This window comes from Saccostrea echinata, unplaced genomic scaffold, assembly GCF_033153115.1.
Source record: "Saccostrea echinata isolate AGI-Se365-2 ecotype Australia unplaced genomic scaffold, CSIRO_AGI_Sech_v1 ptg000030l, whole genome shotgun sequence".
NCBI classification, from domain to species: domain Eukaryota; kingdom Metazoa; phylum Mollusca; class Bivalvia; order Ostreida; family Ostreidae; genus Saccostrea; species Saccostrea echinata.
The window spans coordinates 32,430,101-32,450,319 of record NW_026889779.1 but is presented as its reverse complement, the minus strand read 5'-3'; the positions used below and the strand labels follow the sequence as shown (position 1 = coordinate 32,450,319).

The 20,219-nt window shown below is 33.3% G+C and overlaps 1 protein-coding gene across 2 annotated transcripts; it reads left to right on the top strand.

The window, feature by feature from the left end:
* Positions 1 to 19: 19 nt before the first annotated feature.
* Positions 20 to 19,623, top strand: LOC133196732 (tumor necrosis factor receptor superfamily member 3-like). Of its 2 annotated transcripts, none has more exons than XM_061332593.1 (8): positions 20 to 77; positions 4,922 to 5,226; positions 5,727 to 5,997; positions 6,492 to 6,647; positions 7,033 to 7,201; positions 12,240 to 12,391; positions 16,272 to 16,388; positions 18,584 to 19,623. In XM_061332593.1, exons 2-8 carry the CDS (start codon positions 5,026 to 5,028, stop codon positions 18,859 to 18,861), a joined length of 1,344 nt encoding a protein of 447 aa, XP_061188577.1. In that variant the 5' UTR covers positions 20 to 77; positions 4,922 to 5,025; the 3' UTR covers positions 18,862 to 19,623. The 2 variants fall into 2 exon arrangements, with proteins under 2 accessions (XP_061188577.1, XP_061188576.1); XM_061332592.1 differs by lacking the exon at positions 20 to 77 and adding an exon at positions 126 to 240.
* Positions 19,624 to 20,219: the final 596 nt, after the last annotated feature.

Here is a 20,219-nt window from a genome sequence, read left to right as displayed (position 1 = left end):
CGCGCGCAGTCGCGGGATGCCGTAGAGCAAAATGAGATTGAATATAGTTCGATTTTTCTTACTCATTGCATAATTGGGTAAGTAGTTACGTTGGTTAGTGCGTGAACAAGTATGAACTGTCAGCGACCTTCTGTTAACTCGACGAAATACTGTGCTGCATGCTACAGAGAGAGACCGCGCTGACTTCGGAAATCTTCTGAGGAATATATCTAAATCTAGGGTATTACATAATCATTTTTGGTAAGTGGTGAGTCTCATTTTCCCCCCTAATATTTTATCGTTTTAATTTTATTTCTTGGGGTTTGTGTTTCAGGTCTCTCTTTTGACAACATATTTTTATTCATGAGAAAATAATACTCAATTTAACAGACATGCTAGTAACTTTGTCTTTTTGTTATTCTCTGTTGAGAAGTTGACTCCATCAACTTTTCAATAGAGAATAATCTTTTTGTATGCACAATCAATATTAACAAATAAAATTTCATATTCAAATAGTTGACAGTGATTTAATGTAGATGAAATATTTTGATATAGATAGAGTTCTTCCACACATGCATGTACCGTAATCTTATAAAAAATAATCATGATAATTGTCACAATTGTTAAATGTTTAAAATAATATATTCTCATGAATTACCAATATATCTCTAACAATAGTTCTGGTCAGAGAAGAATTTGATGAAAAGATTTATTTGAATATCCTTATAAAATAAAAAAAGAATTCATTTATTCAACAAGTATTGTAAATATTTTTTTGTTAAAATTCTCAGCAGCTAGCTGCATTTGGAGGATACTCAAGATATATAAGCTAATGTGTATATTTTGTATTTGAAATGCTTTTTTGGTAGTGCATGGGCTAAGTTGATATGTGATGAAAAAGAATTTATTTGCATTAATACATGCATGAAGACACTTTTGTGTTATTGATAAAGGACAACTGCTACTGGCAAGAATAACGACCAAAGGGTGAGTGATTCAGGATAAAGTAATAAAATCAGGCTCTGACGGACATGTGACAGTGGAGAATATGATTGTCTGTCAGTCGACTCATTTAGAGGAAGGTAAGTGAACTCCTATTGATGGGTATTTGGAGAGATTCAATCACTCGCCATTGATCTTGCCCAGCCATGAAGATTATCCCTTCGTCAGACCAGCATGTAAATCAAGTTAAATCATCCCTCCCAAAAACTATTGATTTTGAAGGGTTGATGAGTGCATGCATTCTTTGGTCTACAAGTAAGTATGACATCAGCTGCTATAAACTGCAGAAAGAGCAGAGTCAGTTACAGACACTGCAAGATACAACTTACTCAGTCAAAAGGTGGACATTTGGTCAGTTCTGTATTTTTTTTTTGTGTCATCTCAGATATATATATTTTGAAGAGTAATTTTTTCTGACAATTGAGGTTAGTAGAATTTACCATTTGATGTTAACACAAAGTAAGGTAGAAATATACAGAAGAATTTTGCTATAATCCCGATCTATGGACTTTGGTTATAATGCAGTCTTTAATTTTAAGGGTTCCTCATTGTGTTCTTGAGTGCCTAATAAAACACAAATTTGTCTTGTAGGATTATTTTCTCAGTCATATTAATTTTCACAGGTGCAAGATTACATACTTTAGATAACCTGGGTAAAAAGGTATAAGTGAGAATGTCAATGATCTTGTAGGATTCTGGGGTTCAAATATCTATAGATCAGGTAAAAGTGTCTCGTTAATTGCTGCACATTTCCATGGTTACAATGATGCTGATTGCCAAAACCAGCTGTAAAAGTATCCTATAGTGTAGCATTAAACAAAAAACAAAAATATAAAAATATGTTAGTGATGGAAAATGCTGGCATATATGCGATCAAAGACTAATGTTGTAATTAGTTTGGCAGACACATGCATGATTATTTGTGTGTTTATGTTGGCAGATATATTATCAAAGTTTTGTAAATGCATGGGAAGGTTTTAGTGCTGGTAACAGATGTTATATGTACAGTTTGAATAAATAAATAAAAAAATAAATACACTTTGAAGAAACCAGTAAAGTATTATATCCATTCTAATTAATTCTTTTAAAATGATCACTAAAAAGCATATAAAGGGGACAACTGGCAAAAGATCCATAGAATTGGATATTGGCTTTAAATAAACAGGTAAATTCCACAGGTGCACATTTGATAGCTATTTATATACTAGGTGTAATGTGTCTAAATAGAAAACAGCTGTGACATTCCTTACAATGTACAATACAATAGTGATTTAAACAATTGAAAGGTTGGTCAGATTTAGATATTTAGTTATTCCTCGTTACAAAAAATACTTGTTATTTACACAAAATTTTAATACTGTCTAAAAATTTTCTCCAATTTCTGTCAAAATTTTACAAATATATTTATTTTTTATTAAATTTAAGTTTTAATGAAACATTTTTTTTTTATCGGTAAGAGTTTAAAAAATGACAGTGTAAGAGTTTAAGGAGTAGAAAGTCAAATGGAACAATGGAGAATCATGAGTGGGGAGAGAGAGAGAGGATATAGGCTCTTGTGGGTGTGGAGGGGGTTATGAAATGAATGATGCTCAGTTATAATTTAAATGATGGGAGAATGGAGGACATTCCTTTTATGTGAAGGGAGGGGCACAAATTTACTGGATAAGGGTTGCATGGTTACCTCAGGACAATTTTATTTTTCATCAGGGGAAATAATGTCACTAGTGCATGGATTAATGAAGAGGCTTAAAAATGAACAGTGGTCTGTTATAATTTATAATTTAGATGATTGAGAATGGAGGACTTTTGTTGCATGCTAAGGATTGGGGGGATAGGTTAGAAGGACTGAAAGTAAGTTGCGTTAAGAATTGCATCAAGGGAAATAACTCAGTCTGTTGGTTCAAGGAGCATTTTTTATTTTACAATAGTGTGATACATCATTATAACTTCTCTTCACTAACCTTTAGAGAGAGACAGGTATATAAATATTGATAATATTGATGATCAAGATCATTATCATCATAGATTAGAGATTGTGAACAAGATAAAAGTATGATTCAATAGTAAACACTTCCCATTGGTGCATGATTATTGATTGTATGAAATTTAAACTTGCAGATTGAAGTTAGATAATCTCACATTTGTCAGCTGTTTTGACAACAGATCAAAGGAATTTCTATAGCACAGTAGTTGTTAATTTCTGAGCGGTCATTAACTCTGTTTAATATTAATGAAATCTGCCTACAGACACATGACCATTCATAATTTACATTGTCCATAAGAAAGCTTTTTTTCTCCCAATGTTGGAAACCTGCAGGATATGTACAAAACTTGCTCGTTTATTGATTCAGCTTAAATTGATTTATCCTGTTCATCTTGTCAATACATTTCTTTTTTATGTCCTCTGTCACTTCACAGGATTGTAAATCTATCAATACACCTACATTATGTGTATAATAGTTAAGATTTACTTAACACCTTCAAGTGATTTTCAAGTGGTATCAACCCTAAGTAATTGATAATTGTAAATGTTTATGAATGTTTTACTGATTTAACTCTCATGGTGTTAAATCTTATCTGAAGGATTAATCTCTCCTATATGTATAATTGACACTATAGAAGTTTTCAGAGCTAACATTTTATTTTTGTGTATCAAGATGACTGTTCAATCAAGCCTGATTAATTTTAATACAGCCTAAAGTATGTCATTTCTCTCTTTCTTCACTATTGTAAAATAGATGGAAACTCTTCCTATTTTGAAATTCTTAATTGTTTCAATACAAATCACAAACAGCTGGAAACTTTTTTTTCTTCTGTCTATTCTATTAGAACATTTTACCAAGGATGCAAACTTATTAAGCAATTTGTCCCAGCAAAATTTCTAGCATATTTCACCAGTTATATTTTCTGCAGACTAAGGAATTGTAAATCATTTAATAGGATTAGATGAACTCTACTTCAGTAGTGTCTAAGGTCAGCTGGATTCATCTGATGCGGAGTCCCCTTCTCCACATTTTATTCAATGATTATGTGCAGCCTCATGCGGGGATCTAAGCTCCACACATGCTGTGTAATAGACTGTTAAATATCTTTATGTCCAGAGTTTCAGTAATCCTGGACCCTGGTTTGTAGATTAATTCTGCCTGATGAGAGAAGAGGTGAGTGACACAGGACAGGTATTGATTGAATTATTAAGGTGCGAATTAAAGGTGAGAAACTCAACAAAAGTGAAAATCTACTGCATGTCTGTATAAGCCATATTACTGGGTAACGCTAAGTGGAAGTCATCCAGCAGGTAAATATGAAAAACTGATTAAGGTCTTTTAATTATTGAATGGTATAAAGTATTCATTTTAGAAAATTAAGTGTAAGTGGCTAAAATAGATTGAAATACATCTGACAAAATGGCAAAGAAGCTGACAGACAGTAACAGAGTTTGTCAATGGTTTTAGCAGTTTGTAAACTAATTTCCCTGATTTTTCAGCCCCTTTATGACAGCTGTTGTCTAGAACACCTGTCGCTGACTGCACCAAGTGAATGCATATTTATCTGTCAAATAAAAGCATGAACTTCTTTACCATGTTTCATCCAAGAGCTGTTGCCATAACAATGTATTTTTATTACATGTTATTATTATAAATATCATATTCCATCTGTATATTCTCTGACAGAGTATAACATTTTTTTACTCAGTTGAGCAGCTTGGCTGTATTGAAGATCATAGTAGCAAGCTTAGCTCTAGACTGAATATCTCAGTCTATTGAACAACTATATGTGTATGAATTAATGCTTGATATGCTTTTGTAGTGGCTAGGCTGGCATATTGTTCAATACTGTAACTCTACATATACATGTACATGTACCTATATGTAGCTGCTACAATCTTGAACACACTACTCAGCTTAAATTCAGCCATCACAACCCGTTGTTGTATTTCCAGGATTTATCATGATGTGGTGACCTTGTGTGGTGACTGCTGTGGCAACTCTGATGTGGTGAACTTTGATGTGGTGAATCTTGGTGAACTTTGATGTGTTGAGTCTGATGTGGAGTATTCCTGCATATATGATGATGACAACTGATCAGCGGTTTTATCAGGGAACTATCATGGTGTGGTACTTTTATGCGGCAACTGTGGTATTGCCTCTAATACAGGCTGTGGAGGACACCTGCCGGACTAACTATACATACCGTGTGGAGAACACTAATCTGGTCTGTGGCTGCTGCGCTCCGGGGTTTTACAAGGTCATTATAACAAACGTAAACTTTATATCCTCATTGTTTAACTGTATTATTGTACATGTCACAATGTTTAATTAACAAAGTTAACTTTATTTTAATTTTTTTTATACTGTAGCCTGCTTGATTAATTAATTAATTAATGACTGTTTTACTGTAGATTACTAAATGTATGTGACAAATTTATTATATCACTTAATTTGCTAAATAACATGTAAAAACACATTATGAAATTTCCACTCACAAATACATCTTCATTTTCCAATATTAAGTACTCACATAAAATAGGTAATCTACAGCGCCTATACTGTGACATTATTTTAATTGATTGGGTCCATTTTAGTGAATTGCTGTACTGTTTACTGGGTAAGGTCTCATTGTGAAAGTTGGTTACTGTATATCAATATTTGTTGAGTTGTGAAACTATTATTAAGGAATGACCACAAAATCCATGGAAGTATAAGGATTCTTTATTACTTGTACAGTGTTTCTCTCTATAATTGTAGGAAGCAGATTGTCAGGAGTCAGACAAATCTGCAGAGTGTAAGGCCTGCCCGTCTGGTCAATTCAGTTTGTTCTCCAACCAGGCCACGAGTTGTCAGCCATGTTCAACTTCGTGTCCAAGGCGCAATTCTGAGATCGTGAGTAACTGTACTACCCTGTCTGATATCGGTTGTGAGTGTCGAGAGGGATTCTACATGAAATATCGATCTCCCACGGAGGGACTCTGTGTGCTACACTCCAAATGTCAGCCAGGATTTTATGTCCAAAAACTAGGTTAGTTAATAATGACACCTGTAAATGCACAATGGAGCTTCATTCTTGAGATGCTTTGAATTTGCATGACTTACATTCTGACTGAAAGGCCAAGCTAAAAACAGGACAATGTGGTAAAGACTGAATTTCCTGTCCAATCTATAACAGTTTTTTTTTTTTTTTTGACCCAAAAATCACAGCCTTACAGAGACAGTTTCCCAATATTTGAAAAAAGGCTGCTTTTAAAATATGTATAAAAATCACTATGCTTTCCTTCCCTCCAATCCAGTTTCCATGACGTGTGTAACATAAACATGCTAAACAAAACATCTTATAAAATTTACTTAAGAGTACCATTATATACCTGTGAAATATTTCCATAACTAATGTCACATTTAGGCTTAGACTAAATGAAGTCTCTGATTTAATCCTTTTGTAGGATTATCAACAGAAAATGAAACCTCTGACCTAATCGCTTCGTAGAAATGAAATCTCTGACCTGATCTCTATTGTAGGGACATCAACAGAGGACACAGACTGTATGCCTTGTCCAGAGGGAATGTTTCAGGACCGTGAGAACCTGGACCCCCAATGTAAGAACTGCAGCAGGTGTTCTGACCCCTCGAAGGAGACACAGGGCTGCTCCAGGCAATCAGACACACAATGCAATGGTAAAAATGGAAAAATATTAGCGATTAAGAAGGGGCGGAGGGAATGAAGCGACCGAGTTCCTTCTTAATTGCTAAAATTTCACTTAATATGTTCTAACTTGCTTAATTTACATCATTAATTGTTTAGGCAGACCGAGTTCCTTCTTAATTGCTAAAATTTCACTTAATATGTTCTAACTTGCTTAATTTACATCATTAATTGTTTAGGCATATAGTTAACCAAGGTTCCATTGTTAGGTGCTTGTTAGCTTTTTCATCAATATAATGTAAAAAAAAATTTCATTCCAAACATTGCCCATTCATTCCTGGCAATATATTTTGTTTATGGATATTTTTGCTATCATAAAGGTAATGATTTTAATAGTTTAATATTATTTTTACCCAGATAAACCTACATCTCAGTTTGAGAATGAGAAAGAGACCACGCCCCCTGAGGTGGTAGGTGGGGCTATTGCTGGGGTGCTAGTAGTGGTGGTATTGGTGGCGTTAGTAGTGCTGATCTGTTACAGGAAAGGTCAGCGCCCACCCTGTCTGAAGGTCGCAAGAACAGAAAGGTAGACCTCACACAAAATGACTTATGTCTACAATATCATCAGTGCTAGTCCTCACACAAAATGACTTATGTCTACAATATCAAAGAAAAATGAAAAAATTAAAAAGGACGTCTAAGAGTAAGTCATTGGTCTGAGTTACTGTAACATTCGGTGAATCACCTTGGGAGTTATTGCATTTTGTATATGTATATATATTTGATTAATCTTATTATGATAAATCGTTCATTGGTGATAAGAATTGTTATTATTCTTATTTGTTCACCTTATGCTTCCAGCCTCAAATCACTGTTCCATCTCCTCAACACTTCCTTAGTGAAGTAGAGATGGGCAGGCCTCTGCATGACCGTATAGATATACTTAGTATATGTATTTTTATCTTTTAAAAAATAAATAAATTATAAATAAATAAACACACCACCACATTACCCAGCCGAGGAGACTGAAGCAATCAATTTTTTGGTGGCCGGCCATACATGTAGTATAATGTCAACTCAATAAACAGGGAAAATAAAGATGAGAGTTGATACAATTTAAATAGTAACGAAAAATGGGGGGGGGGGGGTTCAATAAATATTTAACACAAGTTATAGACAAAACTGAAAAAAAGGGGGAGGTGTTAAAAAACTTTCTAAATTTTACAACGTATACTGCGATTCTGGTCACTCAACGTTAAACAATAATGTAGATTTTATAAGTTATTTTTTAATTAGCAAATAATACTATACATATTTCAAAAAGCATGCTATTATACTGGTAAGTAGGCAACAAATAATTCTATAAAACCAACATACAGTATTATACATTGTTTGATTATGATAGATTATAGGAATTTGTATATGTGCGTATTTGTGAACAAAAAAGAAAATTGTAATAAAGAAAACGACCAGGAAGGAGTTATGCCAAATAAAATTTAGAAATTTTGAGTTTGTGCTATAGCGTATTTATTATTCTAAAATATGCCAAAAATACCAAAAGATATAGGCTAGTATGCCAGTAATTTTGTGAGGGAACTCTCATCAGGTGCTAGTCTCAAACTCCATGCAGGTTTGTTTCGGTAATGAATTGGCCATTCATTCTAGCACGACAAACCTGTCCTCGCCATTTCCGGTAAATGTGTATTTCTGTTTTCTAGTGTATAAACAAAAAAGTGCACGTCTAATATATAAGTTTAGTAATGTATCTAACACTACATTTATATCTTAGCTAAGGTACTTACCTTAAGTCTTCTATATTCTTCTATATTGAATTACATCATGGCGACTTGACAGGGTTCTTCTCTGTTGATATGACGTCATTTTTCACAGTATGACGTAATAGTACTCCAAGGATTTACAGTTATTGGAGCCATAATTTACAGATATAGTATAAAGCAGATTGTTTTAAATAAAACAAATTACAGGGAATTGAGAATAACTATGAATTATTTTAATATATAGGTTTGATAAAAAATATTAAAAAAACAAAAAGAAAAATGAAAAAATTAAAAAGGACGTCTAAGAGTAAGTCATAGGTCTGAGTTACTGTAACATTCGGTGAATCACCTTGGGAGTTATTTGCATTTTGTATTTTGTATATGTATATATATTTGATTAATCTTATTATGATAAATCGTTCATTGGTGATAAGAATTGTTATTATTCTTATTTGTTCACCTTATGCTTCCAGCCTCAAATCACTGTTCCATCTCCTCAACACTTCCTTAGTGAAGTAGAGATGGGCAGTCCTCTGCATGACCGTATAGATATACTTAGTATATGTATTTTTATCTTTTAAAAAATAAATAAATTATAAATAAATAAACACAACACCACGTCACCCAGCCGAGGAGACTGAAGCAATCAATTTTTTGGTGGCCGTCCATACATGTAGTATAATGTCAACTCAATAAACAGGGAAAATAAAGATGAGAGTTGATACAATTTAAATAGTAACGAAAAATGGGGGGGGGGGGTTCAATAAATATTTAACACAAGTTATAGACAAAACTGAAAAAAAGGGGGGGGGGTGTTAAAAAACTTTCTAAATTTTTCAACGTATACTGCGATTCTGGTCACTCAACGTTAAACAATAATGTAGATTTTATAGGTTATTTTTTAATTAGCAAATAATACTATACACATTTCAAAAAGCATGCTATTATACTGGTAAGTAGGCAACAAATAATTCTATAAAACCAACATACAGTATTATACATTGTTTGATTATGATAGATTATAGGAATTTGTATATGTGCGTATTTGTGAACAAAAAAGAAAATTGTAATAAAGAAAACGACCAGGAAGGAGTTATGCCAAATAAAATTTAGAAATTTTGAGTTTGTGCTATAGCGTATTTATTATTCTAAAATATGCCAAAAATACCAAAAGATATAGGCTAGTATGCCAGTAATTTTGTGAGGGAACTCTCATCAGGTGCTAGTCTCAAACTCCATGCAGGTTTGTTTCGGTAATGAATTGGCCATTCATTCTAGCACGACAAACCTGTCCTCGCCATTTCCGGTAAATGTGTATTTCTATTTTCTAGTGTATAAACAAAAAAGTGCACGTCTAATATATAAGTTTAGTAATGTATCTAACACTACATTTATATCTTAGCTAAGGTACTTACCTTAAGTCTTCTATATTCTTCTATATTGAATTACATCATGGCGACTTGACAGGGTTCTTCTCTGTTGATATGACGTCATTTTTCACAGTATGACGTAATAGTACTCCAAGGATTTACAGTTATTGGAGCCATAATTTACAGATATAGTATAAAGCAGATTGTTTTAAATAAAACAAATTACAGGGAATTGAGAATAACTATGAATTATTTTAATATATAGGTTTGATAAAAAATATTAAAAAAACAAAAAGAAAAATGAAAAAATTAAAAAGGACGTCTAAGAGTAAGTCATAGGTCTGAGTTACTGTAACATTCGGTGAATCACCTTGGGAGTTATTTGCATTTTGTATTTTGTATATTTATATATATTTGATTAATCTTATTATGTGGTAGTCCTCACATAAAATGACTTATGTCTACAATATCATTAGTGGTAGACCTCACACAAAATGACTTATGTCTACAATATCATCAGTGCTAGACCTCACACAAAATGACTTATGTCTACAATATCATCAGTAGTGGTGTTCCAATCATCGATTTTAATCGAAAATCAGTCGATTGCTGGTATAATCCAAGTGCTCGATTACAAAATTTTTATTCCAAATAATCAGGTTATTTATTTTATTTTACAAGCGTAATAGTTTTTAAGCAGAATATTCCAGCCGCGACTTATCTTTTTACTTATTTTTGTATCGTAATGTGCTGATGAACAGACATTGCATTCATACCCGGGTAACAACGCTCATTCCCGGGTATGGACGTACTCTGGATTCTACAAAATGAACGAAGAACCAGCTGGACTAGATAGAACGTCCTATCATTGAAATGATATTGTCCTAAGGACTAGGGCTTGTCCCGAAACACAGTTAGATTATTCTAACTTCAGCTGGACCACCACAGAAAGTACATGTAGTTATTCACCCATTCTTACCATTTAATAAACTAAATTGACAGACTTTGTAAATGTCTGATTATAATTGATAATTAGTTAGTTGCAGTAGCCCGATCATCAATTATGATATTCTTATCGATTCCCATCACTAATCATCAGTGGTAGACCTCACACAAAATGACTTATGTCTACAATATCAACAGTGGTAAACCTCACACAAAATGACTTATTTCTACAATATCATCAGTGGTAGACCTCACACAAAATGACTTATGTCTACAATATCATCAGTGCTAGACCTCACACAAAATGACTTATTTCTACAATATCATCAGTGGTAGACCTCACACAAAATGACTTATGTCTACAATATCAACAGTGGTAAACCTCACACAAAATGACTTATTTCTACAATATCATCAGTGGTAGACCCCACACAAAATGACTTATGTCTACAATATCAACAGTGGTAAACCTCACACAAAATGACTTATTTCTACAATATCATCAGTGGTAGACCCCACACAAAATGACTTATGTCTACAATTTCATTAGTGGTAAACCTCACACAAAATGACTTATTTCTACAATATCATCAGTGGTAGACCCCACACAAAATGACTTATGTCTACAATATCATCAATGGTAGACCCCACACAAAATGACTTATGTCTACAATATCATCTGTGGTAGACCTTACACAACATGACATATCTACAATATCATCAGTGGTAGACCTCACACAAAATGACTTATTTCTACAATATCATCAGTAGTAAACCTCACACAAAATGACTTATTTCTACAATATCATTAGTGGTAGACCTCACACAAAATGACTTATTTCTACAATATCATCTGTGGTAGACCTCACACAAAATGACTTATTCCTACAATATCATCAGTGCTAGACCTCACACAAAATGACTTATGTCTACAATATCATCAGTAGTAAACCTCACACAAAATGACTTATTTCTACAATATCATCTGTGGTAGACCTCACACAAAATGACTTATTCCTACAATATCATCAGTGGTAGACCCCACACAAAATGACTTATGTCTACAATATCATCAGTAGTAAACCTCGCACAAAATGACTTATGTCTACAATATCATTAGTGGTAGACCTCACACAAAATGACTTATTTCTACAATATCATCTGTGGTAGACCTCACACAAAATGACTTATTCCTACAATATCTTCAGTGCTAGACCTCACACAAAATGACATGTCTACAATATCATCAGTGGTAGACCTCACACAAAATGACTTATGTCTACAATATCATCAGTAGTAAACCTCACACAAAATGACTTATTTCTACAATATCATCTGTGGTAGACCTCACACAAAATGACTTATGTCTACAATATCATCAGTGCTAGACCTCACACAAAATGACTTATGTCTACAATATCATCAGTGCTAGACCTCACACAAAATGGCTTGTGTCTGACTACTATGATTGGATATTTCCTATAATTCTCCCTCATGTTCTTCATGAATTATTTATTTACTTACTGTATAGATGTGAAGAGGGTGAGATGCAGGACATTAACACATCAAATGGCCACACCTCTGCAGACCCAGAGGAACATATGGGAATATCAAGATTACCTGAAAACGGCCAGCACTTGTATTCACTTATCAAACCAAATACAGTGGATTCTCCCAAGCGAGGTAAGGCCAGCACTCATACTCTCTAATCTCACCCAATACAATAGTGTGAATTATCTGAGAATTTCCAAGCGTTGCTATGATTTACATAATTTATATGCCAGGAAAACGTCAGAACTGGTGGCGTTATGAAAGGTGGAACTTCGCCCCTCCAACTCCAGGCAGCATTCTCAGGTTGATTTTTATGCCCCGCCATGAAAATGGCCAGGGCATATAGAGTTAGCCATGTCCGTCTTCTGTCCTTCCATCCTGTTTTGCCTTTAGCTCAGTTCAAAACTCAGTTTCAAAGAAATTATTCAAGATACTTTTATCAAACTTCCTATGCTGATAGATACTGATGTAAGCTATAAAACTGCATCAACATTTTTTGACCTTGACCTTTGCTTGACCTTTATCTCACTTTTCTTAAATTAGGATTTAGCTCAATTTTTAAATATACCATTCAAAATATTTTTATCAAACTTAATATGCTGATACGTATTAGTGAGAGCTACTCAACTGCATCAAAAACTTTTGACCTTGCACTTTCCTGTGACCTTGACCTCACTTTTCTTTAATTTGGATTTTGTTCAATTTTAAAGAAACCATTAATGATATTTTCATCAAACTTTATATGCTAATACATACTGATGTAAGCTATTCAAATGCATCAACATTTTTTTTTACCTTGACCTTTCCTTTGACCTTGACCTCACTTTTCTTAAATTAGTGTTTAGCATAGTTTTAAAGAAACCATTCAAGATATTTTTATCAAACTTAATATGCTAATACATAAGTGATGAGAACTATTCAACAATATCATATACATTTGACCTTGCACTTTCCTGTAACATTGACCTCACTTTTCTTTAAATTGCATTTTGCTTAGTTTTAAATAAAACATTTAAGATATTTTTATGTAAGCTTATGCACTTGTACATAATTTGGTGAGAATTTATCATCTATATCCATTTTTTTAGATTTCAATTTTAATTTTAAAGAAACTATTCAAGATATTCTCATCAAACTTCATACACTAATACAAATTTTCATGTTGCATTACTAATATGCACTCTGTGGGGCCCTATGGAGATATTTCTAGTTGATACATGCGAACTGAATTGAATGTATGACGCACATCTTATCAACAGTCAATGCTTCTTGTACTTACCAATATAGCTTTTAATTGTTCCTTTGAATATTAAGTGTCTGGCGAAAACATTTTATCAAACTGTCAAGGTTTCTTATGATTTCATGTCATTTGAAATCTTGTGAGAATTGTATTGAAATGTGGAGTGATATTTACCTTTAAGCAGTATAAGTGAGAAGTAGAAGCATTGTGCTATTGATCTGTTTGTGAATTTGGCATTATATTTGATTTGCATATATCAAAAATCAAGTTCAGTTAGGGCCAGTGAAATTTCCACTTTTCAATATGGCAATTTGCTTCTGACATTTTCCTGGCATGTCAAACATAAAAATCATTAAAAATGTCTGGAAATTGTAAGATATTTTGGACTACCAATACAATGGATTCTCCCAAGAGAGGTAAGGCAAGCACTTATACCCATTAATCACACCAAATACAATGGATTCTCCAAAGAGAGGTGAGGCCAGCACTCAAACTCACTAATCATGCTCAGTACAATGGATTCATCTATGGAAGGTAAAGCCAGCACTCATACTCACTAATGAACCCCAATACAATGGATTCTCCCAAGAGATGTAAGGACAGTACTCATAATTTACTCACTAATCGAGATAGGAACAGCTCACTAATTAACCCCAATTCAATGGTTATCACACCCAGTACCATGGATTCCCCCAAGAGAGGTGATGTCACCAATTTTTTTATATACCCAAGTGTGTATCACTCAATTTTACTGTAGATTTCGTACATCATGTGACGGTGTGATCCGACTTTCCGGATCACCACACTGTGGTTTTCTGAATCCATATCACCCCTCTCTGAAATTGATGACGTAGTACACAGAAACATGATGTTATGAAGAGCCATATCACGTCGAGTTGACAGGCGCGGATCATCAGATCAAACTTGACGCTTGGCGTCTCATTTGATCTGATGATCCGCGCCTGTCAACTCGACATGATACGACTCTTCGGATCAAGTTACTGTTATAATAATGTATATGTACTCGCTTTTCACATCCAATACAACGGATTCTCCCAAGAGAGGTAAGGACACTCGTACTCACTAATCACACCCAATATAATGGATTCTCCCAAGAGATATAAGAAGAGAACTCATACTCACTAATCAACTCCCATACAATAGATTCTCCCAAAAGAGGTAGGGCTAGCACTCTTACTCACTAAAAAAACCCATTACAATGGATTCTCCCAAGAGAGGTAAGGCCAACACTCAAACTCGCTAATCACACCCAATACAATGGATTCTCCCAAGAGAGGTAAGGCCAGCACTCGTACGCACTAATCACAATCAATACAATGGATTAATCTTAGAAGGTAAGTCCAGCATTCATACTCACTAATCAACCTCAATTCAATGGATTCTCCGAAGAAAGGTAAGGCCTGCACTCATACTTATTACAACCAATACAATGGATTCTTCCAAGAGAGGTAAGGACAACACTCATACTCACTTATCACACCCAATACAATGGATTCTCCCAAGAGAGGTAGGGACAGCTTTCATACTCATTTATCACACCTAATACAATGGATTCTATCAAGAGAGATAAGGCAAACACTTATAGTTTGCAAAGAAGTAAACAATGTCTAGGCAGAGTTATCTTTCTATGGAGAATCCATTTTCTGTGTATCACCCAGTTTTACTGTTGATTTCACTCAATCACATGACATTGTGATCTGACTTGCCGGATCACCACGCTGTGGTTTTCTAAATCTTTATTATATACCCAACTGTTTGTCACTCAGTTTTACTGTTGAATTCATGCAATCACGTGACGGTGTGATCTGACATTCCGGATCACCACACTGTGGTTTTCTGAATCCATATCACCCCTCTCTGAAACTGATAATGTTGTACACAGATAAATGACGTTGTTATTCTCGCGCATCAAAAAGTTCCTCGACAAAATGGTTTGTTTAATGTATAAAAGTTATGTAATTGATCCAAAAAGCTTCCTTTTTATTATATTTTGCTAGTTGTATTGGGGTAAATAATAAATTTATCATTATAACAGTAATTTGATCTGAAGAGCCGTATTATGTCTCGTTGACAGGCGCGGATCATCAGATCAAACTCGACGCTTCGCGTCTCGTTTGATCTGATGGTCCATGCCTGTCAACTTGTCGTGATATTGCTCTTCCGATCAATTTACTGTTATAATAATATATATGTATCACCCCTCTCTGAAATTGATGATGTAGTACACAGTATGCATGACATTTTTTTTCTTGCTTATCAAATAGTTCCTTAAAAAAAATGTTTTGTTTAATGGATAAAAGGTGTATAATTGATCTCAAAAGTTTTCTTTTATAATATTTTGCTAATTATTGAGGGGTGTATAATAAATTTATCCTTATAACAGTAACTTGATCCATAGAGCCATATCACGTCTCGTTTGTCAACTCGATGTAGTAAGGCTTCTTCGGATCAAGTTACTGTTATATTAATATATGTATCAGGTGATTAGTGAGTCTAAAAACTGAAACTATTTGAAATAAAGAAGAAAAAAAAAATCATGTTTTGGATTTATGAAGTACTGCAAACCAAAAATTAATTATGACAGCTTCTCTTCATAAATTATCAGTGTGACTAGTAAATAAATGATTTAAATGTGGAGAGAAATATTCCAAGTAAAAGAAGGTCATGAAACTTGAAGGTATTTCTTGCATGGGAATAAATATTTGGGTGTAAGGGAGTAATATTGTCAGTGTTTGATTTATCTTCTGTCAGATAAAAAGCCGGTGAGCCGTCGAGTGTTAGTAGAGAGGAGCTGGGGAGATCTTTGTCTTTTACTTCAAAAAGAACTTCCCATTGGAGACTGGAAGTTTGTCATCAGGGAACTCTTTGGTAAATGTTTTTATTAATGTATAATACTCTTACATAAGTCAGTTTACTTAATATATATGTACATATTATGAGTCAGTTGTATTTTTCAACTGATTTTGAGAATTTTATTATTGACCCAGTTATAAGTTGGTTGGATTTCTCACCAGAATTGGTTGCCATTTTCAGCTAGATAATCTTTTGTATTTACCCATGTTTCAAAGAATGTTTCTATGACATCAATATTTAAAGGGATTTAATAATTTTTTTAACAAGGCCATCTTTAAAAATTTAATTGTTTGGAATTGCCGCCTGGAAGGTTTCAGACCAAGGAGGGAGGGAAGGGAAGTGGGTTTTTTTTTTCAAAATTGAAGGTACATTTTAATTAAAATTTTTGACAAAAATCTCAATAAACACATTATTGTCTGACTTTTTGTAAAAAAAGATATCTCCCATCAACAAGAATGCTCATTTAATTTGCACAGATCTGACACTACATTGAATGTTTTGGTGGTGCTTGTGGTAATAGTTATTATTGTGATTACTTGTCATGTGATAATAAGCCAAGAATTGATTACATGTAAATAAAAAAAAATTTTTTTTAAAATATTTCTGGTCAATAAATTGTTTGAATAATTTTTTTCAATGAGGTGGGAGGCAATTCCAAACAAATAATAATTTTTTTTTGGTCCAGTATACATTCTAAACAAAGATAAGATCAGTAAAATCTGTATAAACTTTTACTACTTGCATATAAGTCAGATTTTTGGAAGTTAAAATTCAGTACTGCTTTCTTTGTCTGAATTATAAGTCCGACAAATATCACTATTTAATATCTGGAAATTGTAGTCAAGGTAAATTCTCAAAAATGCAGAACAGGAAAATTTAAGGTTCCATATGCATAAATATACAGTAGTTAACATTAAAATGTTTCATACTGTGGAATCATTTAAATTTGTGGGTGTCAATGTTCATGGGCAAGCAAAACTTTATTGATTTCGTGGGGATGTGATTTCGTGGGCAGCTCGTTTATTTGGTAGATTTAATTAATCATTACGTTGACAAAAAATTGTTTGTGGGGATGTAAATTCGTGGATAAGGGTCACCCGTGAAATCCACGAACATTGATCCCCCACGAACAATGATGATTCCACAGTATATGTAGACAGGTATGTAGGAAATTGACAATTGGTGTCCTAAGATTTAAATGGCATCAAAAACAAATGATACACTGTATACAGGAAAATTTTCACTGCTGCAGTTTTTATAGTTGACCCTTTCTGTTAAAGTTTGATAGGGTGAAAATGGAGGAGCACATTACTGCTACATTGCAAGAAATTACAACTCATTACCGCTACTTTTCACCTGGATTTCAGGTGCGCATTACAGATACATTTTATCAATAAGAAGCTTGGCAATTTCAACTCATTACCTCTGCATACACAAAATTTTCCTGTGAGGTTTATCATAAGGAGATGTTTTCTATTCAATATAATTCACTCACCATGTAATTGAAGTACTATTAAGTATGAGTTCCATTCAATGTAATTCATTCAGCCTGTAGTTAAACACAGTTACATGTACATATCTAGAGTTAATTGAATGAAATGGCTTACATTGAGTAGTTTGTTACAAATCATGGCAATGTAGGTTTAATCATTGATGCGTAATAGAAGAGAAAATTGTAATGGATCAGACCGGGATTTGAACCCAGGCCCCAAATTTCCCGTCAGGGGCTCTACCAACTGAGATATCTGGCCACTTTAATCAAACCCATTTGACCTGCCACAGATGGTTTTAAATTTTGTGTAAATAAGACTAAAAAATGTAGAAGAATGTGTAGAAGAAAATTGTAGAGACATTGCAAAACAGACCTGAAAGTACATGTACTTTATGCCTGTACATGCAGAAAGCACTGGCTAACAGAAGAGGCATTGTAGCAGTAATGTGTATATATATATATATATATATATATATATATATATATATATATATATATATATATATATATATATATATATATATATATATATATAAATGTAGCGGTAATGAATACTACTTTGTAGCTGTAATTAATAGTAGTGGTAATGACTATTATAAAAATGTAGGTGAAAATTGGGTGAAAATCTTGTATACAGCATGTAAAGATATCAATGATATGATTCGTTTTGGATTTCATTTTTAGCTTCTCTTACTTGATTAAGCATTGTACATTTCAGCTACGGTCGGGAAATCTGCTGATCGTGTCCTAGAGGAACATGAGGCGAATCACCCACGGAACGTAAGGGAACAGATTTACTGCTGCCTTCAGAGTTTCAGTCAACAGACCGATCTGTGTTCTTTTGATCTCCAGAAACTATCAAACATCTTATGTAATCATGAGCATATCGAACTAGCAGAGAAAATTCAGGATGATAATCGTTTTAACCCATTGTTTCCTAACAGATTGCCAGACAACAGTTGTGCAGAATTTGGTGATGTTGCCAGAACTCAGTGATCTAATTTACATATCATTGAAAACTTGCACAAAAAGAATTATTTTTATAAATGTCACAAATGTAATAGTCTAATGGAGGATTCCTCATAAGTTTATTATACCCTCAACTAGAAAAATTCAATTTATGTATTTATGTTAGTCAGCACTTTTGTTGCTGATAGAATAATATAAGAATATATAAGAATAAGATAAATACAGTCAAACCATGTTATCTCGATTTAATGGGGACCGAGAAAAATCTGCGAGATATCGGAGGGTTCGAGATATCAAGGGTAGAATATTTAAGAAGTATGTGGGTAGGACTTTCCATTCACTTCGACATATCCATGGTATTCGAGATATCCGTGTTCGAGATACCGTAGTTCAACTGTATTTGATATTTATAGAAAGACTCAACTTTGATAATTATTACTCTTCAGTGCTATTAAAAAAAACTTTAAGGATAAATATGTGTGTAGTTTTAGGTAGAATTACAAAGATATATGGTCATATTTATTTGAATACAGATTAATTTTGGGAATATTCATAATAGAATAGGAATAGATTAGGGAAATAATTTTTTTTTTAAATTTGTAATTTGAAGTCATAAATCTGCTGTAATTAGTTTAAGACTTCATTATAATGGCTGTGCCTACATTGTACTAAGTCATTTTTTTTTGATACTATAACTGTCATTGTTAAGATATATACCAAAACTGACAAGCTTTAATTTGTTTAGCATTCATGATTGTAAAAATTAATTTGTAACTGAAATGACTGTGATGTGATCTTTTCCTGTAAATATTTTACATTATGTTTACATAGTTTCATGTATATGGTTCTCAGTATGAAGTCTACAAACTTTAACACAGGGTACATTGCTTGGTTCTGAATAAGGGATAAGTTGGAGGTATTTATTGTTATTTATTGTAAATATTTCTATAGCAATGATTCTCTGAGAGGGTATAATGTTAAAGTAGAATTTCCATTACATATCACTCAGTTTTGTGATCTCCCTCCACCATATGTTATTAGTAAAAGGTTGTATAATTATTATATGTACAAAGCTTGTTAAATTACAGGTACAATTATTATATATACAGAGAATGTTAAATTACATGTATTTTACATGTATTTCTTTTGATATATATTCCATTTGTTGTTCTGTTATACATGTATCTCTCTTTTTTATTTTATAATTACACTCATATCTAATCTATGAGGTGAAGTATTTTTTGTTGTTGTTGTAATTTACACTTACTAGTCATATGTATAGCTCATCAGAATGCTAAGTTATCTCCCCTTCTGGGTGTGTTGATATGTGATTCCATGTGCTTTTTATTTTCCTATAGAGATCTTGTATTAAATGCCTATTGTTC

Bases quoted from the DNA above. Each gene is read 5' to 3' on its own strand.
- LOC133196732 (XM_061332593.1), top strand. From the start codon at position 5,026: ATGTGGAGTATTCCTGCATATATGATGATGACAACTGATCAGCGGTTT. The intron at 7,202-12,239 runs GTAGACCTCACA...CTTACTGTATAG, and splicing joins AAGGTCGCAAGAACAGAAAG to ATGTGAAGAGGGTGAGATGC. The intron at 12,392-16,271 runs GTAAGGCCAGCA...ATCTTCTGTCAG, and splicing joins AGTGGATTCTCCCAAGCGAG to ATAAAAAGCCGGTGAGCCGT.